At 42.5% G+C, this 25,066-nt stretch overlaps 1 protein-coding gene across 1 annotated transcript in view; it reads right to left on the bottom strand.

Moving 5' to 3' along the window:
• Positions 1-2,564: 2,564 nt before the first annotated feature.
• The window catches only part of WIF1 (Wnt inhibitory factor 1), a 45,272-nt gene continuing 22,770 nt past the window's right edge, over positions 2,565-25,066 (bottom strand). The window contains exons 3-10 of the mRNA XM_075153750.1: positions 23,822-23,930; positions 17,736-17,876; positions 13,732-13,827; positions 11,992-12,087; positions 10,568-10,663; positions 6,390-6,485; positions 5,685-5,780; positions 2,565-3,402 (exon numbers count right to left, since the gene is read on the bottom strand). Of these exons, the coding sequence (XP_075009851.1) occupies positions 3,281-3,402; positions 5,685-5,780; positions 6,390-6,485; positions 10,568-10,663; positions 11,992-12,087; positions 13,732-13,827; positions 17,736-17,876; positions 23,822-23,930 (852 nt within the window). The 3' untranslated portion in view covers positions 2,565-3,280. The remainder of the gene's footprint in view (positions 3,403-5,684; positions 5,781-6,389; positions 6,486-10,567; positions 10,664-11,991; positions 12,088-13,731; positions 13,828-17,735; positions 17,877-23,821; positions 23,931-25,066) is intronic.

Here is a 25,066-nt window from a genome sequence, read left to right on the forward strand (position 1 = left end):
AAAGCTATAATTTTGTCAGTTGCTTAAATTGGGATTTCGGGGGTAGAGATATAGTTCTTTTACCAGTTTTGATCATTTCATAGCTGCTGCTCACAAGTGCAACATTTGGCATCTTACTCTGGCTACAAATGTTGTTGAAAAGGCAGTTTCTGTCTGACCTACTGCAGTAGATTTGTATTTTGACTTTTCTTGTTATTTTTCTTAAACTGATTTTCATCTACGGCACATACATTTGTTTTTCCCATACACACGCCCTGTCCAGTGAGAGGGCGTGATAAATTCAGTAGTTTATTTGCTAATGGCAAAATTGCTTCCAACTTTCTACTGGACTTTTTCTGAGGAATTAATGTCTTCTTTTAGCATTGTCAGATATCAGAGACTTTGACCTAAAACTTCTGTGACATGGGGGTCTGCCTCTACACAGGAAACTTTGTGCTCACGCTGGCATTAAAGGTAAAGTGATGGAAAATTTGCATGTAGAAAGTTGATGTTGTTTAAGAACAAGAGTTGTGTTACAGTGTGTACTTTCAGGAATATTTTTTCCTTTCTGACCATATTCTACTCATGATTAATGATCTTTCCAAAAATCAGTGGTGAAACTCAGAACACAAAGCAACAGCATTTAGTGTCTTTGGAACAAGCAGCAAAATAAATTACTCCATATAAAAGAATACACTTGTTATTTTTAAGGAAGGACTTTCTAAGAAATTGACAGGAGCAGAAAAAGTTCAGCCAAAATATCTGAGGAATTTTAAGTAAGACATTTCTGTGCTTTTTACAGTAGCGTGTGACCAATCACTTAAGCCAGAAAGAGCAAAAAGCTAGCAAATGTGACATCCATGTTTATAAACGGCTCCTGGGGCATCCCTGGAGATACAGAGCACTTACACACTTAGCCTCAGCCTAATATTAATCTCCTTCTTTCGTCGCTTTTAAGGAAAATCTCAAAAAATGTTTCCGGCCTCATCTTCCCCGCCCAGGGTTTTCATCACCCAAGTGTCTTCTCCAGTGTCTCAGGCTCCCTGTTTTCCATCCTCTTTCGATTTGAAGAGGGTGCTTTTAGGAGAGCCCTAAATCAGGGCAGAGGCTGAGCTCCTTTCCTGCCCCACAGCCCACTTTGCTGGCCCCGCTGAAGGGAAAAGCCCAGCTCACACCAGCAGCTGGTGTTTTGCCTTCTTGCCTGTAGATACAGCAGATTATTCTTTTTAAAGGAAAACTGATTTCACCACAATCTACAACAGCCTTGGTGTGGGTGAGAGATCCACAGGTTGCCAGGACATAGGTAAGAGTATGGGGGCTGCTATGGGGACTGGGCTTTGCTCGTCAAAATCCCTTGCAGCAAAGCGATGCAGCATGCACGGAGGCAAGCTGGCTGCAGGTCATACCCTGCCCTGTGTTGCCACCCGAGGGCCCCGGGCCCCAGGCTCACCCCAGTCCCCTGTGAGGTCGGGGAGGTGCTGGGGGTCCCATGGGAGGTGTGAGACTGAGGGCTGGGGCACCACCACTTTGGAGCCCACCAGCCATAGCTGTTACACACATCCACGCTAAGAAAGCTCCTTCTTCAGCCAACCTGAGCTGTTTTACTGCCGTCCTGGGGAAGGATATCAGGCAAGCAGCCAAGCCACCTTGTTTGGACTGTTTCTTGTTATCACCCAGGCTGTAACAAGGGGCCGGTCTGGCCCTGCCCCTCCTTCCCCAGCCACGTTTCTCCCTGCACCGGACCCGGAGGGCTGCAGCCATGCATGGTGATGGGGGGGTTGGTCTCCTGTCGGCTCAGGCTCGCTGGGCAGCATCTACAGTCCCACCATAAAAACGGGTCCATAGAGAGCTGTCCTCCCTCTCTCTGGCCTAAGCAAGTTGTCTTACTGGGCCTCCGGGTCCATTGACTAAGTAAGAGCAGCAAGGTCAGGTTAATAAACTAGACTTTTTCCTTTGTAATTCAAAACCTCTCACTCATTAAGATTAATTTTATGCCCCAAATTATGTGTTATTTATTTATTTTTTTTATTTATCTCCCAGATAATAAGGTTCCCAGAACTGCAGTATAGCAAGGGTCAGTAATCATTTGTTGAAGTGGATATTGTTCTTCAGCGCAGACAGAAACCATTTTCATTGCTTCCTCGCCACAGGACATTGCAAACTGTGACCCTTGACTGTCGCAAGAAGCAGCACCCAAACCTTATAAAGTCTGAACACAACATGACACGGGAGCATCACCCTTGAACAGGAAACATTGCCAGCGCTGGACTGTTACCTGCTTGAGGAGAAAACCCGGGTACTGGACATGCCATGAACAGGGCACACCAGCTTGGCACGGCCGGCTGGCAGTGCAGGGAGGGAAAGGCAAACACAGGGACAGAAACACCTGCCCTTCAGTGCTACCCTCTCCTTTGCGAAGGCACAAGAAGAAGTTGCTCTTCTGAAACATTTTTAGGAGCTGTGGGGCTAAAAGCAAAGACAGGGAAACCGAGCCCACAGTGCCGCTGTTTTATGAGGGTGCTCTAGAAAAGCCATGGTCCCAACCCAGCGCTGATGAGACCGCAACAGGCCACACAGAGCAGTACTCAAAAAACTAAAGCAGCATCTTTATTTTATACATAATCGTCAGTATAAAAAGTTTATTACATAAGAGCTGTTTTGTTTACAATATATTATATTGCTTCAAGCCGATGCAGAAAGTTCATACATTATAGTTCTACTTTGTTTACAATATATTACGTTGGTTAAATGGCACCATTGCCGTGTATTTTTAATACACAGTACTTTGCAAAACTGTAAGGCCAAAAATAACATTGAATTGAGTTATTCAGTTTTTAAATTAGGCAACTTATTTATTTTATTTATTTTTCTTAGGGAAAAGTCTAAATACACGATAGCAAAAATGTAAAATGCACCTTTCCTTTGTCTTAGGCAAATTAAATCTGTAGTCATTGAAATGATACAGGTTAGCATCTACGAGGTTTTCTGCTTGAATATTGTTACTTAATTTTTGGAAAATATTTGCAGCTATGTAATCAAAAAAGGAAGTTTAAACATAACTGAAGTATAGTACAAAACACCATCCAAAGCACTGAAAGAAGCAGCCTATATAATCATGCTATAGAAGTATTTATAAAACTTAAAAGGAATAGTAAATATCAGCTCAGTGGTTTATAATGAAGCTAATAAAATTCCAGCCGGTAATCTTAACTGTAATGAACAGCGTTTTAACATTCAATCCATGAGAGGTTAATGAAGGCTATGAACTTTGTGTAACACAAACCGTTTCAGATGTTGGAGTTCACCAGATATAATTGGATTCGGGTGGAACATGCCTCTCCTCGGCCCTTTTCGGCGAAGGCGTGTGCTGCCTGTGCTTGCTGCCTGCTGGCCTCAGGGCGCTCAGACCGCTGGCTCCGTACCCTGGAAAATTATCCAGTTCAAGAGAAAAGAAACCACAGAAGCGGGTTCGCAATCCACAGCTAATATTTCAAGTGGAAACCTTCTCCCCCGTTTGAACAAAGGATTTTGCTATGCCTTACGCAAGCGCTCGCCCCTCTCTGTGCCCCCGGGACTGACGAGGTGCTGCCAGACGGAAAGATGCTCTCGCCTCGCCAGGGAGCCCAGGGGACCATCAGCACGCCCAGGCTGTCACTCAGCCTTGGGTTCACACATGCACAGCCCACACCGGGTGGGTGACAGTCATGCCAATCTGCCAGCATCGGGCTCTAAAGAGGGGCGTAAACTGGGGACAATCTGCGCCAGCTACCTGAGCTTGGCTTTGGTTTATGGCTGAATGCAAAGAGAAAGAACAGCAGCGACAATAAACACCTACAGGGAAAAAAAGCAGTCTGAAACAGGCTTAGCAGAGCTGCTTTGTTGTGGAAAATGAAAACGAACAATAAAAATGGAATTCAAAGTATTATGTTGTAATTATTTATAGTTTCATTTACCCATCTCATTACTTAAAGCTTATGGAAATGACGTTGAATAACTGAGTCCCAGGTTCAATTTTTTTTAACCACTTCTTTTTAAGAAAACAGCTTTACCAAGGAGCCATTGATTTGATGGAGTGTGAAGCAAGTCTCTCAAATTAACTATAAATCTCTTCTCAAGATCAGGAGATCTTTTAGTTGAAAAGAGTGAATTGCAGTGCATGCAGACTTGTATGTGCAATTTAAGCCTTATATGGGCCCTTAAAATGGGGGTGAATTTTACCCAAATGGCCTATTCTCAGTTTCTTTGCTGAATACAAAGTGAGTTTTGCAGTGCTAAACACAGCAGGACTGTATCCAAACTCCAAGTAATTAACGATGGAAAACCATGGAGCTGACAATAATGTGTGACTATTGACTCCTCATAACATGGTAGTTATGAGTTTTGGTTTTGTTGCACAGGCAATTACTTCTTTGGGGATGGTCATCCATAGTACATTTTTTTTTTACTTGCTATCCGAGTTCTTTATAAGAAGAGTATTACAAGACGAAAAAGGTCATATTGAACTTATGAAGTTCATATTGATTTCCATTTTTTCTAACCATAGCTTATATTAGTGGTATTTCTCCTTCAGGGAATGACATAAATGTCATTAAAATGACAAATGACTTAAACACAGGTCCACTAGCTAACAGCAGAAAAGCAGACTCCCCAAACCTAATTTTCACAGCATAATCCATTTTAGTTAGATAATACTCATTTTTTAATGAAACAACTATATTTATTCTAATATATTTTAATGCGATACAAATCACAGGCATCAATAGCATTTAATAAAAATGAACATTCAGTTGATGCTTCAGTGTAAGGTTCACATTTCTTATGGCTAATTGGTAGGTTTTATGGCTACTTTTTTCAACTTTTTTATCATTGCCACTTAAAACATTAAATGTGAATCATTAGCTAACAGTGTTTAAGCTAAACATTAATACCTCATAGGAGAATGTACAGAATGTTTCTTGAAGTTCTGCTGTCACAGCACTATTGCACATGAAATATAAAATTAAATCTGAAGTTGTTACTGGATATATCCAATTGTATTTCAAATACTTTTATAGTGCTATTTTAAATCCAGTGAAATGATCAGTTGCCTCACTGGGTGTCAAATGTGTCAATAAGCACAAAAGAAATTCATTTTAAGGACTTTAACTTTGCTTTGGGACAATATCTTTTGTGGTCTGTGGAGCATGGATGGGGAAGAGAAGGAGAAAACTTGAAAGTCGGTAAGCATAGATCTTGCATAACTCTTCAAGTTTCCACCAAAGTTTCTAAAGGACATTTCATTTTTTCTAAGTTTTAATCAGCTTTAAAACCTGACAGAGTTTTATTTCTAAAAATGCCTACCCAACATTTTAAAGCCAGCTGATATTACTGAGGAGTACTGAAGGACTTTAGATCCCTTCCATACCATGGCTGGAAGACACATGAGGTTATCTAGAAATCTGGTTGATACCACGTTCTGGAATTTCTAATACAAGGGTGATCTTGGCAAAACACTTCTAAATGATTCTGAGGTTTTGAGGTTTTTTTAAGTAGTTAAAATTATGGAGTATTGAAAATCTTCATTTTATTGTTTGGATTAAAGATTAGAAAAAATGGAGTGCGGTGTCATTAAGGAGGCTGGAAAGACGCTTGAAGCAGTCATTTCTGTATGGCATCAGATATGTAAGACCCCTTACATGGGCTCTCGGGGTTTGTTTCTCACTTACTTTTATTGCAGTGTCTCCCGTGCCAGCCTTCTTTGCACTGGCACTTGTTGGGCTCAGCACAGGTGCCGTACAGGCCACAGCCGGGTTCGCAGACAGCTGTAAGAGAGCAATAGCATACGCCTAACCTCTGGACATTTCATCCAGAGACAGAGTTGCATATTTGCTTTCCCTGCTGTTGTTCCTCATGATGGGTTGGTCCTGGCACAGGCTGGAGCTCTCACAGTAAATCTGTGATTTTGCACCGAGTGTGTGCAGAGCCCTGAAACATTTCACCCCCCATTCCCCTGCAAGGTCTGGCTCAGTCTCTGGCAGAGAGAAGCAGATGGAACAGCAGAGCTGAGCGTACACCAGAACCAGCGGGAGAGGAGAGTATCCCTCTCACAAAGTGCTCCCGTTAGATTTTAATGTTGCAATGTATTGTCGTTCTATTAAGCATTTGTCTATTACTAAACTGCTATTACTAAACTGACACATTGCTGTTTTATAGAAATTCAGAGTACAGAAGAAACTGTAGGGAGGCTTTTGTAAAAAAAGTTTCTGGTTTCATAATTCCCTTAAGTCTGGTGTACACTGTATGTCCAGGAAGTAAATTAACCTGAAATACTTTGACAACAAACAATTAGTGCTGACGTTGTGTAAAAAGATACTGTACAGCCAGCTTGATGCTCCTACAACAAGGATTGATGGAGTGGCTTTGGTACTTACGCTTTGAACACAGGTCTCCCTGGTAGCCTTTGGAGCACTTGCATTTATTCTTACCAGTACATTTGCCTCCATTTCGACAGGGCTGATGGCATTTACCTAGAAATCAAAAGCACAAAACCAATGGTCTTAGTCCCCTGCACCCATTAGAGACAAGTGTCTAAGAAGTCTGACGAAAAGTCGAAAAATTCATTGGAAGCTGGCGTAGGAATGTGCACTGTGGATCTGTCAGGAAGACTCTGTTGCAAGTCTGTGCTTCCAATTTATATGTATTCTTCTGCTTTGAAAATACGACAATAATTTGGCATGGCCAAAGCCCGTGCGTCCATGCAGCTTTTGCCCAGACCTGTGCCACTTGGACTCCGCAGAGTCCCCCACGCGACCGGTCAGTATTGCCTCCTGCTCCCCTCACCCTTGGTGGGGGTGGCAGCAGTGTCCAGACTTCGTGTTTGCAAAGAGTGGGATCCATACCCGGGGGGGGCACAAGCAGAAGAAAATCTGGTGGCGTCCAAGAGAGATTTTAAGCACTAGGAAGCTCGGGAACTGACAGGTATGGCCGCTACTTGCAGGCAGTAAACAGACTGGCTGGGCCTGTCAGCTTGCGGCTGTGGAGCACCACGATGCTCTGGATGGTGCAATGAGGACTGTTCCAGACCACAGCTCAGAAACTAAAGGCGCATTAAAAAAGCCATGCCCTTCTTTCCTGTTTGCAAAGAACAGAGCATCTTTGGTAACAGTAATTAGAACTGGCAGATATTTTTCAAGGCTTTTGGTCCGGAAATTACTTCCCCTCACATTCACACTTTGCCAGAGGAAGCGGCTGGGCCTGACGGCGCTGTTTGGCGCTGGCTCGCCTGGGCGGGAGGAGGTCCACGCTGGTGGAGGAGATCCACACTCAGGTTCCTGCTGGGCCTGACTCACACCAAGGGCCTTCCTCAAACTTAACATCAAGTCTGCCATCACCAGACTGTCAAGCCCGTGTTAGAATTTGTCTGCATTACTGAACTAACTAAATCTTCACTCGTCTCTAGGAAGGGTGAGCACAGCGCCCACGAGCTAGGCCACCCCCAGGCCGAGGGAGGCTCACTGCCACCTCCCTGGGCACTCTCGGGCCATCAGGCGCTACACACTTGCCTCCCTGGTGGCCGTATGTACCAGTGCAGCTTTTCTCACTGTCGTACAAAACCTTTTTTCATCTTTTCTAATCCCAGAATATTTTCTGGATTCTTCAGAAAAGAGAAAAAAAAGCCCTTCCTAGATTTAGCACTAATATTTACCTGAATCTGTGAGCGAACAAAAACTGGAAACTGGAGCAGCAAGCTGCTTCCTTTCCTGTCCTTTTTTTTAAAAAAGGATGTTAACTGAGACCTGCACATGATAATTTAAGCATCAACACTCATCGTTTCCACTGCTGGCTTGCTGTGCTCAAACCTCAGCAAATGCACTCATCTCATGATCACAGCCTGCCCCTTGGGAGCCCAATACCCCCATTAGTGCTTGCTCAGCTCTCAACCCTATCAGACTTCTGCGATGCATGTGTGTATCATCAATATAAAAGAAACATTTGCTCCTAATGTGCATAATTATTTTAATAGCCCTGAAACAAGCTTCATAACCAGCTGACAGAACAAACCATGGTAAGGAGAGTTTCTGCAAAAGCACTATTTCCCTGCAGAAGCTCTGGAGAGGGAACCTGTAGGTATTCTAATTTGCAAATGTTTGGATCTGAAGAAACTAATGACCGAAAAGAGCAATGCTAAGGAAATCCACGGATTGAAGTAAATCTGGAGAATATGGGTCAAGGGGTGTGATACAAACTTCCACAGAGTTGCATTAGGCAAATATTTGGCTTAGCGCAGCTCAATTAACTTTGGACTAAGATATTTCACAGAATGAAGGAAAGAGTAATAACTCTTTCTCTTACTGCCTGAGAAACAGAAAAAGCAACAAAACAGTTGGTGACAAATGGAGGAGGAATCCAAAACAAAATAAAACTCTCTGGGCTCAAACTGGAACACTAATTAGAGACAATGCAAACTATAACTAGAAGAAATCTGGAAGACTGTGAATGCTTGTTAGTATTGCAGACTGGGTCCAGTACATTTCCCAGGAGTCTTATAGAGTGATTCAACTATTAGACAAACACTCCAAATCTTTAAACAATATTAAAAACAAAAAAAAAAGAACTTTGCAGTTTTCAGAAGATGGCTTCCTGCCTGTTGAAAGGTTTTCGCCCCTTGTTATTTCAAGACCCCCATGACTGAATGTAGCTGGCCCCGGATCTAAGAGACTGAGTTGTGTTTCTCCTCTGGTGTTTCTAAGCCTCGTCTAGCATTTCTTGCAGTCTTCCACTGTTGTGCTGGCACTGGTGCAGTGCCCAGAGGTGGTAGCAGCCATCAATCACAGCCTAACAATTGCTGTCCCAGCTTTACAAAAGCCAAGGCAAGTGCATAGCATTCCTTGCTCTCATCAACGTGATCCTAGTTTAGCTCTCAGCATACTCTGATCCTGAATTTTTTTTTCTTTCTTTTGTACAGAAACTAGTTTACTGCCTGTATTTTAATTAATTTAATTTGCATTGCACAGGTAAGCTTTTGCAAGAAGCCAAAGTCAGTTGTACCTATCCCAAGTAGCAACAGAAAACAATGAGCTTAAGAGCCCCTGAGTCAGACCAATTAAGTGGAGCACCCTTAATTATATGTGCTGTGATATTAGTTCTAAGAATTTTCCTCAAAAAACCACCACTGACATAAAATACATGCTTCTCAAACTTTGAACCAAACTTTATTCATCATCCGAGAAGTATCAGTAGTTGACTTCTTGGGGACTGAAGAAAGAAATGAGGTTCTATCACAGTGTCAAATTTGAACTTGATATAAGCAAAGGTAAATTCAGTGGAAACCCACACTATTGTTCTTGCTGACATCTGATCTGAATTTATATCAAAGGGCAATCTTTATTAATTTAATAACAATAAAGCTTTACTGCTTCCGTTTGGCTCCAGTTTTGACTAGGTAAAGTTGCAAAATGCCTTGTAATGTATAGAGATATGGTGAAACATTTACATAAGTCTACTGTTTACCTACATGTAAATACTGTGCAAAATATAGGTCTTATGGTATCTGTGTTCTTTCTTTGCACAGGAATTCATTTATTGTCCTGTATTGGCATTAGAGTTTATTTGCATGTGTTTCCAAATTATTTGATGATACAAATTTCATAACTGTGAGAAGAGCCTGTGTCTACTGATGAATATTAAGAAATCAGCTCTTACGGGCTCCCCCAGGCCAAATGCTGCTCTCTGTGCCCCTGTGAAGGCACTGGGGAACGGCAGCGAGATTATTTACAGCAGGGGAAGCTCCTCGCACAGCATCCTCTTAGAAGCTTTAAGCCCAGAAAGAATGACCCAGGTGTACGTTCTCAAAACTGAAATGCTCATACTCTATTGAAGTATGGGGAACTATAGAATTAATCCAATTTAACCGAGCTATGAGAAAACTCTTCTTTTAGTGAGATCAAATACTTGACAGCTGACCTCCAGGTCTGTTCCAGCCTGGCCGTATCTCCACCCCCAGCTTTACACAGCACACTTAGATCAACCATGAGCTAAAATATTTTGAATTGCTTTGATGCTAAACTTCTGAAAATAGCAAGTCTTTTGATGTTTGTGACACGGATTTTCAAGTTGCCATGTGAATGCAACTTAATACATTAAGCAAAAGCTCTCAGCTCTTACGGTTCAGTCCTCCCTTTACCCCAAACCCTTCCATTCCCAGCTTATAGTAGCCCTTTCAGAGGTGTGGGCTCAAACCTCATCTGCTGTGCACAAGTACGAATTGCTGTAACTTTTGAAAATAGCTGCTCCACACGGGCTTGGCAGAGCAGCACATCTGTCTGCCACAGAGTATTGCTTGCATACTTATGGCTTGAGGGTTGTTACCAAGCCCAGTTACTATTAAAAACAAAACAAGGCAGGGGATGATATGGTCTAGCAATAAGTCAAACTTATCAGTAGGAAACTCATTTGAAGGCACGCAGCATCTGACTCTCCAAGGGCCCCAACCTGCTGTGTAAGACCCTCGCTGTGAGCCCAGCAGAGGCAGGTAGCACTTCACCATTCAGACACCGACACTAGAATAAGTTGATGTAAGTGAAAGCAAGCACACGGAGATGCTACTCACTAATTTCACATTGGTCTCCTTCATAGCCCGAAGGACAAATGCATTTTCCCAGATAGAAACACGTTCCTCCATTGAAACAGGTTGTTGTACAGTTTGCTGAAACAAAACAGGAATGAACTAAGTCACTAATATGAACTCAGTCTCACTTGGCCTTCATGTTTTCTGCTGCTCATCATAAATAAACGTTGAGTAGGTTTAAAAAAGTTGCATTAACATCTTTTCATCTGGTTTACAAAGGAAGACTGAAATGTGGGTTTTCCTACGTAATGCTTTACACGGGCACAGAAAGAGACAAATAAACAATACAGCAATGAGATCCCCGAGGACAGACTGCGTTACATCTTTATCAATCCTCACATGTAAAGCTTGTTGAAGGATCAGGTCACTATTGCTATTGAAACTGCCAGTGTCTGATAAAAGGAGCACAACTGAGGACTGGAAGTTACTTCTACAAGAGGATACTTCTCTATCGTTCTTAATTAATGCCTTGACTAGAAAGAAACCTTTATAAGTTTTTGCTGTGTGGTGACATAGATGCAAATGCTGTCTCTCACCTGCCAAATTACTTACATTGTGTGAGATGTGACTTTTCACCAAACGGCTGGGATTCACATTAATCCTTCAAGACATTGGGAGCATTTCATTACAGTACACTTTTGAAACATTTTTTAAATGGGGTAAAAGTCTCATCAAGGACTAGATACAAGTCAGAAGGACATTGACAACAACAGTATGTGCAAGCACACCTAAAGGCCTAGGAAAGTTCCCATTATTTTGCTGGAAAGTCCACTAGGACCTTTTGCATTTAGTCTTTACTTCATACAGTTCTGCATCAATAAATGCAAAGTGATGTTCTGTAATCTGCTCTGCCATGAGCAGGTCAGTTATATTTCTGCAGGAAACTACTTGTTTTTTCCTATGTGGTAACTTGGACTGTTCCAAATGACTGTTCTGAACAACTGATTGTTCCTTTTTATCCTTCCCGAGCCACAATGCAGCAACAAAAAATGAATAGCCTGCTTATTTTTTCATGTGTCCAGATACAGCAAATTAATGTACTTAATAATTAGTAAAACTAATTTTACTCCAGGAAACTAGAGTTCAAATCGAGATAATTTTTTTCCTAGGCCAGAAATATATGTGAATTTTGTGGTAGGTCCCACAGCTTTCAGTGGATCAGCTAAAGTGATTATCTGAATTACCCTTCACAGAGCTGGCATATATGGATGCCTGCACATTCAGCTGCGAAAACACTTCCAACAGCTCCCAGGTTATGCTGGAGCATCTATTTGAAGAATCACAAAACCTTGAAAACTTACTCACTTAATCACTTGCCTGACTTTCCAGAATCTACTCCTAGAGGGAAACTAACTCAGGGGAATAAAGAGAGGCTGCGTAGCCCAGGGGTTTTAGCCGGCAGTTACCTTTGTCGCAGTTGATGCCGTAGAACCCCGGGGGGCAGATGCAGAGGCCGGGTGTAATGCAGAGCCCACCGTTCATGCAGCGAGGAGCACACAGTGCTGAGGAGCAGGAATAATAGAAAAAACATCGCTGGTGTGATAGCAACTGTCTATTTGAATACGCAGCACATTGTCTCTTCAAGCTACTTTTCCTTCTACTGAATGTAACAAGTCACGTTTGTAAAGCATTTTTGTAAGTGGAGTATCTGGTGGTTTGTATCCGGCAATTTGTATACAGCGTTACTAAAGATTAATTTGTCTTCAAATCGGGTTCCATATGTAAGCAGAAATTGCCTCTTGTACAGTTTAATTCCAAACCGGGGAGAGGAAAGTGCCCACCTACACCCTCTGGATATTTGAAGTCCCCCTGCCTGTCTATAACTGGTGCTGCAGCTGGTGCCTCAGCTCTGCAGACAGGACCGTCTCGTTAGGGCTGCGCTCAGAGGTGTCAGCAATGCAGTGGGGTTCCCGGGCAGGCTTTACAATGAACCCTCCCTTCTCCCTCTGCATACCTGAGCATAAGCATGGATACCTAATTTAGGCTAGGAGAGCCTGTCGCATGGCCTGGTTTGGTAGCCAAACTGTTCTGCATGCTCCCCATGAATCTCCAGAGCTCCGGTGCTCTCCCAAGCCTTCTCTGCCATTGTGGCCACCCCTCAAGGCTCTTCCAGGAAGGCATGTCAGGTGGCAATGCTTCATTTTGTGGTTGCCCACAATCAGTACACAGAGTGAGGCTGGGTCCATACTAGTGAGTTAAACAGCACCCAGGCATGGGGCCAAGTGGGGGCACAGGATCATCCATCTTGTGAAATTGTTGGTACCATTCCTGGCACGGCTTTGTCCCTGGCCAACCAGCAAACCCTCGCAGGCACGGCCCTGGAGTGAGCAGTGGCCATGGGCTCCTCCCAGTGGGGAGTTTGGAGGGTGGTTTTTTGGAGCATAAGAGAGTTTATTAAACATACGAGTGCAAACTGCACCGTCCCAGTTGGCCTCCAGGCCAGAGAACTCATCCTTTGTACTTCATATTTTGGATGTAGCCAGAGTGTCTGGGAGCTCAGTGAAGCATGCCATTGGAATAGGATGCCCATGGAAGATGGGTGCTCCACCCCAAGTAACCCGGGGAAGGCCTGCCACTGGGGGAGGTGAAGGAAGAGATAGGAAGAAGAGCTAGTTTCCTCACCGAGTCACTCAATTTCTTGGTCCCTCACTCCTGGAAATGTCGTTTGGGGCTATTAGTCACTAATAGAAAGGAAAAGGAGACTCTTCCCTTCATCTTCCCATCTTTGTTGCCAGCCTGCCTCCAAATTAGATCTTATCTCCAAATTAGATATTATCTTCAAATAAACAAATGCTGAACAACAAAAGTCCTGAGCTTTGTTTCCCAGCTAGTCCTCATTAGCAGAAGAATTTTATTTATTTAATCCATCTTTTTACCAGATGGATTCCCTGTGATTAGGAATCACTTAACTATTGTGTCAGTTTTTGTAAAAGCAATCTCTTAGAGAGAAAACATCTTTCTTTGTAAGCAATTAATGTCTCCATTAGACCATGGATAATGATAGTAATTCTCTTACATGTGTGGACTCCAAATATATGAAATCTTCAGAATAGGCCATTCTTTTAGGAGAGGTTACAGTGCAGTAGCTACAGTTTTGTTGAGATTATGGTAAAGAAGAGAGTTGAGAAGTTTTTTTTTTAAATTACCTTTCTCACAATGAGGCCCATAAAATCCATCCGGACATTCACAGACATGTCTTTCGTTGCAAAACCCTCCGTTTCTGCATCCTCCTGGACACTCCGCTTCAGAAAATATAACAACAATCTTAATTGGATATTACATACTTCAGCTGTCAGCCAACTTTTGGTAGGATCAATATATCCCTTTGACACAACAGTAAAAGTATTTGCTGACAGAGGCAAATGCTGGCAGAAATGGAAGTTCAGCTAAGACCTCCTCAAGAGAAATTAGTTTCTTTTTTGTTAGTCTACAAATAGAGGTTTCATCACCTGTTCAGACAAACACACGATGTGCTTGTTGACAGACTGTGCATTTCCATTGCTCTGCTGTTCCGTAAGTGCATGAGTAATGTGGATCCTCTGCTCAATCCAGCACTTTCTCCTCCACGTAGAAATGAGCAGGCAGGGCAGGACTTGCATGGCTGGTTAGACCTGCCCTCAGGATGCAGGACCAGTTTCAATTTCTGCAGCCTTAAGTAGACTGCACTGCAGCTTGCATTGCATTAATTGCTACATCTGTTACTCCTGAGGTGACAAAGTGATGAAATCTGTATTCAAATGAAAGAGTCAGCTTCAAGGCTAGAGGAAAGAAGGCCAGAAAGGAAGATGAAAGCATTCCTGCACAGTGGTCCTATATCATCATCCAACTCATTCACATCTCAACTGTCGATCAAACATTGGTTAAATCATTTGGCAACACTGGCTGCATTGTGCAAGGACGAGAAATACCTCTGGGTACTATCACCATCCTCAAAACACCAGAGTCCATCAAACAAGAGGCAAAACAAATTGAATCCTATGGAACCCCATGAAAACATGACTGCTGGGTAGAAAACCAATTGCTCAAAAATACCTTCCTAGATCTCTCACAGAGAAGGTGGCAGGCAGGAGAGGCTGCCTACTCCCGTTAGAAAAAGTGAACATCACTTGGATCAGTGGTACCAGGGCCAAAGGCAGCTTTAGCAGAGTAGGCATGACCTGCTCATCCCGATGCTATGCTGCGTGACACTCTGAGTGAGAAGGCTCAAAAAACTCTGAGGTAGACCGAAACTCAGAGAGCAATCTTACTGCAACCATCTCAACCCAAACTTGAAGGTCATCTATTAGACAGCAATTGTCTTTATTTTTTTTAGTGTAACAGTGCTGTAAACATCGTGACTGACAACACCTGCCAATAGCATCCTTACTTCTTCTCCATTGCCTTGGCACCTGATTTCATCAGGAAGTGCTGGCACCTACCATCCATAGGCTGTAAAGATGTACCACTGATTCACACTGAATAATACCCGAGTTCAAATTCAAGCAGTTATAGCCTTTAAAGTGCACTTGTTTAAAGTGGTAAGAAGTAGTAGGATGTCTATAAATTCAGGAGGGTCAGGTTGCCTGAGACATTTTTGCAGTCAACAGGGATTCTTTAAACTGTAACTCCTATTAAAACAGAGGAAAACATAACCCTGGACTTAAACAAATTGGAATGATTCTCCCTTCTTCTAATATTTGAGTCAGGCGACATATCTGTTAGTTAGACTCATACACAAATAAACTTTCATTTTTGAAAATTTATCTAATAGCTGATTAGAGCCACAGGAAACGACGGCTCCTATAACTACAAGCAGTATTCTGCTGCACTCATGTTATAGCTCTCTATTTAGTGGGATGTGAAGGGTAACCCTGACACCAAGCGAAAGGAAAGAAAATCTGATGTACTGGTCAGGTGGCTGAATTCTGTGTACAACTGCCAAACAAACAGGAAAGAGAGAGGAGGAAAGGTGTAATTTTAAAATGCTCTTCCCTTCAAGGCCATAGATACATGAAGCAAAAAGTGTTGCTTTTTTTTTTTGTAAAGCTGTTTGCAGCAGTAGTAATAGTGGTAAAGGCTTTTTTTGTCTTACTGTGTTCCAACACTCTACTCTAGGACTCTTTCTGGAAATGCTTCTCTCTTTGTACCCGAATGCAGAGCTGCTATTCATTACAGAAAATGCATGCTTAAATACATGCCATTTCAAACAGAAAAATAGGAAAACATAATTTTTTGTGTGGCCATCTCTTAGCCACAACAAAGCCTCTCCTCTCCCACAAAATTGCTCCCTTGCTCCTCTCACTTCCTCTGGCGAAGGCCCTCCTGGATGGCCAAGAATGACTGGAAACAGTGACCGGGGCCCCAGCAGGAGGAATCGGAGCTCCTCGCCACGAACAACGTCTTTCAGAGGGAGGAAACTCACCCCTACTCTAACACCAACCGGTAAGGACATTCTCATCCTTCTCAGCATCTGTCGCAAAACACTGTGGTGTCCACCTCACAGGATAGAGGGCAGGAGCCGGAGTTACCCCAGTATGCGCTGGAAGAGACGAGGTGAGAAAACTTCTCTGCCCACCTCTAGAGTTTGGGAAATCGTCCTTGTATCTCTCAGCTGGCTCCGGGAACAAAGGACTGGGATAATAATCACCCCCAGCTTTCCTGAGAGGCCATATGATGCAATACTGCTAAACTGTTAAATATTACATCTCATATCAAAATAGTAACAAAAACAACAACTAATAGCACAGAAACGATAACTGGGATGAATTCTAGTACTAAACTGAGTTTGGAGCCCTCCCTGTTTAAACCACATTTTTCCACAATACAGACCTGTAACTCTGCTTTTCCTATTAGATTACCCCAACACTATTTCCAAAGTTTATTAAGTTCAGTATCTTTGAACTGAACTGAGAATAAAAAGATAGTAAATGTTTTGTGTCGTATTTACATCAGACACCCAATTTCGTACATGAGATCTGATTGATTTTACTTCCATTAAGCCCCCATTTTCCTTCCTGTTTCTCTGCCCACTTCTCCCCCTCCCCCACTTTCCCTGGGCTAATTGGCAGCAGCAAGGCTTCAAAGGAGACAAGCAGCTTTGCTATTTAGGTGTAGCGAGGTTTCAAAGAATAAACAACTCCTGCTCCTGCTGCTCACTCTTTGAAGCCACACTACAGCCAATTAGCTCAGAGAAAAAAGCGCAGAGAAGAAAGTGTGGGACTGGGGATGAAGATTTAATAGGAGAAGAATAAAAATCTCACTCTTTGTACATCAGCCGTGTCATGGGTTAATTGGATACAATTGCACATGACATGGGATAACTGCCTTATCTTAGATACTGATTTTTCAATTTCCACAGCCTCAGTTTAAAGTGATAATTACAGTTGTTTGTAGTGTATCAAATTAATCCAGAAAGTCTTATTACATGGTGTTTATGGTTCATAGACTGGCTGATTAAACAGGTTCCCTCCGTTCTAACTAAACGCTGCAATAACTTCATGGTGCCCTTCTTCTACCAGCGCATCCTGTGTGTGTTTACTGTTTGATGACTGCAAGTATTGAGGATCAGCTTCCATCACCTTGCCTGTATCCAAAACCAAGAGGTTGCCACCTGAGCTCCAGAGAAGGTAAAGCCAATTTTGCAGAAATGTTCTGATTTAGGATTTTTGCATTTGGTTTGTATGTGCAAGGGGAGAGTTAAGGAACTGTTGAACTAAGGCACCACACAGTATTTATTGAAGTCAGTGTCCCCGCTACAGATCACAGAAGTGCAGTTCTCCAAATTATGTACCACTTCTGGAAATGTTAGCCTCAGCTTGTTTTCACAGGACTAGCTCTCCTCCAAGCACCTGAAATCATTTGCTAACAGGTGCTTCTCACATCCTTGTGTGAACAACATCCGTGACGTGATGAGCTGTGAACAGGAGGAGAAATGCCTCCAACCCAGTCTGCTAAGGGAGACATAGTTGACAGTAAGAAAAGGGTTAGTAAACATGTGGTAAATGAACACCAAATCCACAGACAGAGCCAGAACAGCCTGGCATTCACCACCATTGCTACACATTGTGTGAGCACTTTATTTCCATCGTCTCTAGCCATTCTCCTGAATGAAACATAAGAAAGTTAGGTGACCAGGTCTAATGGTATTTCGGCATGTCCTCTTTAGTGTTACCTTGCTGACAGGTTTTAAAGAAGATGGCGTTCTGAGGGGTCTGGAGAATAATATTGCCTTCTGAATTCATTATGATCACATTCACTTCAAATGCAGCGACCCCATCTTGTTTTCCAAGGCAAGGAAATCCAACCTGAACAACTTAAAGGAGAATAATAACAGTAATATTTATATTTACATGCACATATATCTATATGCATATAAAAGCATACATCAAAATACTAAAAAATAGAGATTATATTTAAGCTTTAGAGTAATGGCATCGATGAAAACTTGTAACACAGAGATACACAGATCACCTTAGTCATAGGCGGCTCCAGGACTGGAAGCACAGAAGCACAGCCTGCGCTCATTTACTGACATAACCCCAACGGTCTGCAGCACAGACAGCGATCTTAACACAAACATACTTTTGCTTGCAGACAAGGCAAATTACTCATGTGCAGGTATCTAAGGATACACCAAAACAAGCCTGGAAGTCTATATTTAATTTTCTAAGCTGAGTTGATCACTTCTGAGTCTAAATTTTGCAGGCTCTCACACAGCTTCTGCAAAAACATCTTATACATTTTGGGAAAAAAGTTGCTTTAGATATGCTTTACTGTTTTGGATATTGCAATTCATACTTAAATAAAATACTGATTTAATCAAAACTTACTCCATAAAGTGCTGGCAAGATGGTACACTTCATAAATAAGACCATAGGTGCAAATATTTAAAAAGAAGACAGAGACACATCACTCCGACAGAACTTGTGAAGTGTAGCAATATTTGGAGATTGCCTTTCCAGGAAAAGTGTTCAAACACTTTTGAACTACAAAGAGTTTAAGTAAATAATTAAGGCCAGTAAATCTTGTGTATTTTAATGAGGAAGCAAGCCTGATACCTCAGAGCTGTGGAATGCTCCTCTGTGATTGTCACAAGTGATCTTAAATAATCTTCAGATGAAATGATTTTATCTCTTTTCTTCAAAATTGGCTCTTCCTAGCTGCTTTATAAGTTAGATCCAGCTAACAGAAATTGTTTATTAATTTCTTCTGAAATTGGCCTGGCCTAAGATTTCAGAACCAAATACTGAGCTAGCAGCCCTACATTTGGCTTGTTTTAAATTGCATGTTATAAAAAATTTTGCAAGTCATAATTGGGCAATTTTTGTTATTTGTTGCCTTGGTATAATACAGAATAATTTATTGCTGAAACACATTCTGCTTCTTGTAAGTCCTACAGGCTGAAAGGTCTGTTTCAGTTTTCATTAGAAAGCAATTTCACTACCGCAGCACTTTTACACCCATCTTTTAAAAGACCATTACAAAAAGTGTGTAACCATATGGTAAGAAGAAAACTCTTACAGTGGATTAAAAACAGTTTAAATGCAGTGAACTTCTTAAACTGTAGTAACCTTCTCACAGCACAAGTGCAGGAAATCAGTGCTTGCATTAGAATGTGTGTGGCTTAGCTGAACAAATTGCTACGAGGAGGAAAATATGGCAGAAATTTAGTGATGGCACTATAGTTGTATCTAGACTTCACTGAATCGGTAGCAAAGCCCTGATCTCCCCTGTGTTTTGTCTATAGGTTTGAATGCCTAGGGCAAAAACCAGGCATGCATCCCTTAGGGCTAAAGTCCGAGGGGACAGGTCAGAAACCCCTTATTCCAGCACTCCCCACCCTAAAGCATCCATATTTTTTAATTTACCATATGTCTGAACTCCTAGGCACACGGAAATAGAGTAAAGGACTCTCCTACAAGCAATAAGCACCTGGATCCTGGCTGAGCTCTGTAGTGGTTCAAAGCTGAAATAAAGTCCCTAAACTCTGCCTGAATCCCTGCCTTTTTTTTGCCTATTTGAACAGGCATGCAACAGCACTACGGTTAAAACAAAGCACAGAGCAAAAGTCCCTTGCATCCAGAACCATGGCTGTGAGCTCCTGTGGGCTACCAAAGTGCTGAGCAGGGCTGCGGCAGGGCAAACCTCAGGTCTGGTCCCTGCTTCCCAAATTCAGGATGCAGGTTACATTTGCCCATCACCAGCTAAAAACAAGGAGAGGGAATCACAGCTCAGGACTTCTCTCTGCTAACCATCATCCCACCACCAGGCCACAGAATTGCCTCTCTTGCACATTTATACTCTGCATCTTCTGGAGCACTTGCACCCAGGGCTGCAGAGCAGACGGCTCTAGCAGAAGTGAGGAAAACTTAACTAATTTGAAAAGGAACCTAAGGAAACTTAATGATTTATATCTAATTTAATTTTAGCTGGTAATTAGAATGCTCTCCTGGGATGTGGAGGATGCAGGTCTAATCCCTTTTGTCTGGGAGCTAATGCCTTTTCCTTCTGCTCAGGAAAACAAGGTTCCCTAAATTGTCTCCAGTAGAGGCAGGTTGAAAGTAACTCCTGTGTTGGTAGCACAGGTCTTCAAGTTTGCAGGCAATTGCTTTACCCACTTGGCTAACCCACAAAAGCCACCACCAAAAGCCGCTTACAGTCTCAGGGGTGGGATTCTTTATGGGACATCTCTGAATTACCAATCCCAGTAGAAGCAGGCATGCAGGGTCTGGAGAAGACTGGGAGTCCATGCACAGCCCTGCAGCCCACTGTCCCTCTCTACCAGCATGGCAGAGTGAGCAGAGATGTTGCTGCACCCAGAGAAGGCACCAGTTTCTCGCACCGAGCCTGGTTGCTCAGCACGTAGGTTTTAATGTGTCAACACCAACAGTGGGCAGGGAGAGGAGGTGTCCTAAGCCTGACGAGTGGGCTGGGGGGGCTGTGTGACCCGCACGAGGCAATGCTGTGCCGGCAGCCCAGGCACATCAGCTTGCAGCGGTGGCACCGGCACGGCACTGCACTGGCTGGTGCAGACAGGGACAGGAGGGGCCGGCTCAGGTCACTTAGGGGGCCAGCTCCTTCTCAGTCACAGGCCACTACATTTCTTCTGGGCACAGATCAATAGCTGGTTTGACCTTCCTCAGTGTGGTATTCAAGGTGTTAATCACTACCACTACCAAAATCGCCTGACTTCGTTTTGAACTTGCTGACCTCAGTCTGAACCACCGGATCTTCGCAGGCTTTCCCCTGTGAAATGAGCAGCCAGCCTCTTCTCATTGGACAGGTATCCAGACTCCTCTCAAACATCTTCTTTTGGACAAGTTGAGTAGTCTTAGCTCTTTAAGCTCTCACTGAAAGGCATCTTCTCCAGCCCTCTCACCATATATTAACATCTTACCATGTGGCTAGGTGCAACAATACCTGTGTTGTGAGCGCTAAATCAGGTAGCAATCCTGGGATTTGGGGGTGGGATTTTCAAATGAGCCTAAGGAACCCAAGTGATTTAAATCTAATTTAGATTTAAGGATTATTTAATACTTCATCTCATTAAGGATGTACTTGATAGAGAAAGTTGAGAGAAGGACAGCAAGGCTGCATCCAATGAGGAGCAACTGAGTAGGCTGTGACTCTTCAGCCTGGCAAAGAGAAGAACTAGGGGGGACATAATAGACAGCTACAAAATCATGACTGGCATGGATAGGACCAACCGTATGGATTGACTGCTGTCTCTGCCAGTACAAGGACTAGTGCCCATCAAATGAAGCTGCCGCTGCCAGACTTGAAACAACAGGAGGGGGATCTTCATGCAATGGAAGGCAGTGAACTCCTTGCCAAAGCCATTGGAGATACCAGAAAATTATATGGACTCAAGAAGAGCCAAGATAAGTACTGGAAAGAGTTTCGTAACCCATGTGGGGTTTTAAAAAAGACAAACCACTTAAGACTCAGGAAATCCTCTGAGCTGAAGCTAGTCAGAGCTGAGAGGGTAAACAGAAGTATCACATATGATTGCCCTCCCCTTGCTCTTCTACAGGTCTTCTTATGGCCACCGTTGGCCATAAGACAAAATGGAGGCTAGGCAGGCCTTAAAGCACTAAAGCCATCCTTATGCTTTATTGTGGTAGGCAAATATCCTCAAAGAAGTTTTAAAAGTCCACTGATTTTGACAAGACCACTGGGTTCAACTGCCTCTGAGTAAGATATCTAACTGTTAATCATCATTCTTGTTTCCCACTCTCATGTCTAATACAGCTGTCTTTCCTCCTTTATTCTTCCTTAATTGTCTTTAGTGTAATCTTTTGGGCTAAAATGCTTTTTCAAGAAATAACTTACTACTCTTGATTTGTTATTAAATACCAGCTTATGACTGAATTTCTTCTGACATGCATATGTGTAGAAAAATTATTTGGTAATGCAATAGATTCCGCCAAACTAGACTAGATTTGTCAGAACAGTTTTGCGAACCTATAAATCATAGAAATAACTACAAAGTAGCCACCATTCACTATTTTTATAGCATGTATTTATTTAAGGGTATTTAGTTAATTTTGGCCAGCTAGCAGGCAGCATAAAACAAACACCATCATGCTAGCGGCTCACTGTTAAATAGCGTACATGCTTCAAATACTGTACGTGTACTGATTATCAATTGCTGTTAAACACCGGACTCACTATAATGCCAAACAGGACTTAAATACAGCTTATATATACTAAGTGTGGTGGTGCACTGCACATGCTCCACGTAAGGAAAAGCCATGGACATGCCCATATTAGTCCTGGAACTGAGGTACCACAGCTGCAAACAGGGTAAGTCCTTTTTGGCTTTAATCAGGACCTCCTACCATGATGGTTAACAGACCTTCTGCTGGAACTGTGAGATCTCATCTCCAGCCTCCCTTCACTGTAGATTATATGTTTTCCTAAACACAAGCAGAAGGCGGTCGCTTTAGTCTAGTCTTTCCAGATAGTTAAAAATTAAAGGAGAAAGTAGCTTATATTAGAGGATGCTGAGTGTAGAGCTTCCCACATATCTCACCTGCTTTATATGGAGATGGAAATAATCTCAATGCTTAACAAGAACGTTGTCTTTGTGACCTTTTTAGTTACATCTAAAGTAAATGTCCTTGCTTGCCAATTTATCAGGCCTACCATCAATTAAATTGCAGCAATTATGATGCAAATATTATAGCACTCTTCATCCAAATCCATTTTCAATACCACTCATTCAATCCACAGTGAATGGAGAGACCAAGCATTAATGTTAAATTCCAGGTCCCACAGCAAAAAGCTGTGCCGCAACATTACTTCAATGCCATTCTACTACAATCCGAAAATGGAAGACATCAAACACAAACTTTCAGAATTTATACATTAAAAAAAGAGAAGAGAAAGAACGACCAGTCAAACATGTAAACCTGTGTATCAGTGCTCCACTTGGATCCACATGCAGCCCCATCCTCTCATTCTTTTTCTCACTTCTTTCCCATTTTTCCCACGTGGTCTTAGGTTGGCTAAGGGTGATCATGAAACCATGATCACTAAGACACTACCGTCGCCCAGATGTACATTTCTGCCTTTCTGCCAGAGACTACCACGTATTAGCCCTGGAACAGATCACGTAGACTGTTATTCATGCACTTCAGAGCAAAGTGGATTCGATAACCTCTCATGGAAAGCTGTTTTACCCCACCTGGTTCACTGTGCACCACGGTGCTTCTGGAGCACTCATATTGGCTTGGGCTTAGCCTCTGCTGTGGGGCTGTAAGCTCCAGTGAAGGACTGAGAATGCATAAGTAAGGGAAAAGTGGTAAATGATAATATCCTAAACTAGAACTTGTGTCTTTGAGCTGAACATCTGGTGAAAACAGCTGACCCCAAATGACCCCAAAAACATCCACAAACTGCAACCTCTGAGAAACAGAATAATTTGATAACTATTCCTTACAGTGATCAAAGATTTTGTTTTCCAAAAGTTGCACAACTTAAATAATAATATTCACGCACATGAATTTTATGCAACAATTTTGCACAAGTCTCTGCTGATTTATCTACACATAAAAGCTTCATGTGACTTGGCTCAGACAAAATATGCTGCTGTAGTCAGGCAAGGCACTCACGAACTGTTCAATGTCAAGCTCTGTGGCAAGCATTTCTTTAGCAATAAACTTCAGAACTGCAATTCATAATAAGACACTTAGACTTTACTGGCTGTGGAATATTTTTTACAGAAACACAATTTATAATATCAACAGCACAAACCTGATGCTTTATGAGGAACTGTTCCAAGCAGAGGGATATTTATAGTTGGATCTGCCATTATGCCTTTATCCAAAGAGCGCAAAGACAAGAACTCGTAGAAGTACTCAGCCTATGACAAAATAAATAAAAAATTGACATGTATTATAATTGCATTCATGGCAGCAAACTATTTAGCATATAAACTACAGCAGAAAATACCACACTTTTCATTATGCCATTCACTGGATTTGTTTCTATTATTTTCCTTGAGTGCTTCTTTACCTTAAGCATAATTTTCAAATATTTTCCTCTTATTTCAAAGATTGCAAGTGACCATACAGCAATCAGGATGCAGCATAACAGCAAGGAAAATGGCATGCATACAGTGAATGAATGTTATACAGAGCAGACATTTTTTACAACCGACACCTTTTATCTGGCAGACCACAAAAAAATGCATGAACAGTAAGCTAACTCTCAAAGCTGTTTTTTGGGCAGAATTCTCCTGGAACTGACTGGTGAGCCTGGATACCTGCCTGCACCACAAGCGCAGCTTAAAGGACATACTCGCATGCATAATACCAACTGTGGCGTGAGAATATCTGAGCTTGCTCCTGGTTGATCTGCACAGCACAGCACATTGCCCTGGGGAATTGTGCCGGGCAATGAACAGCCACATTACTGGAGGGCCATGCAAGGACATATATCTTGCTTACAGCTCCAACACCGCTTTGTTCAACCTCAGTTCATTAAATTGTTCCATCGGTGGAGCTGAGAGCTCTCCTACAGAGTTGGCTTCATGTCACTCATTATTAACTGCAACATAAATGATTTGTGTTGGCGATCCCCAAAAGGTGTTGCCATGATTTAAAAACTACTTTCCACTACCTTCATCCTACTCCCGATATGCACCTGCATTGTGGCATAGATTGTAGGCTTTGGTACTTTCTTCCACGGGACCCTGGCCTCTCTGTTGAGTCATCTGTTCAGTATTTCTTCATATTCAATGCAAAGTGACGCCATGCATCTGCAGCATAGATGTACACACCATGTACACCTGAGATATATGCATCTTAGCAAGTCACTGGAGGCTTCCATTACTATCAATGGCACGGCTGCAGGTGTGCAGAGCAAGTGGAAATGAACCTTTTACCCTAAAGTCTGGCTTCTCATTTACCCTGAAGCATATAAGGGATCACAGGTAATTGTACTTGCTGCTCTCAGAAAAGCACTTGAAACCTTAGCATGGGCACTGGTAAAAATATG

This window comes from Calonectris borealis, chromosome 1 (genome assembly GCF_964195595.1).
Source record: "Calonectris borealis chromosome 1, bCalBor7.hap1.2, whole genome shotgun sequence".
In the NCBI taxonomy this organism is placed as follows: domain Eukaryota; kingdom Metazoa; phylum Chordata; class Aves; order Procellariiformes; family Procellariidae; genus Calonectris; species Calonectris borealis.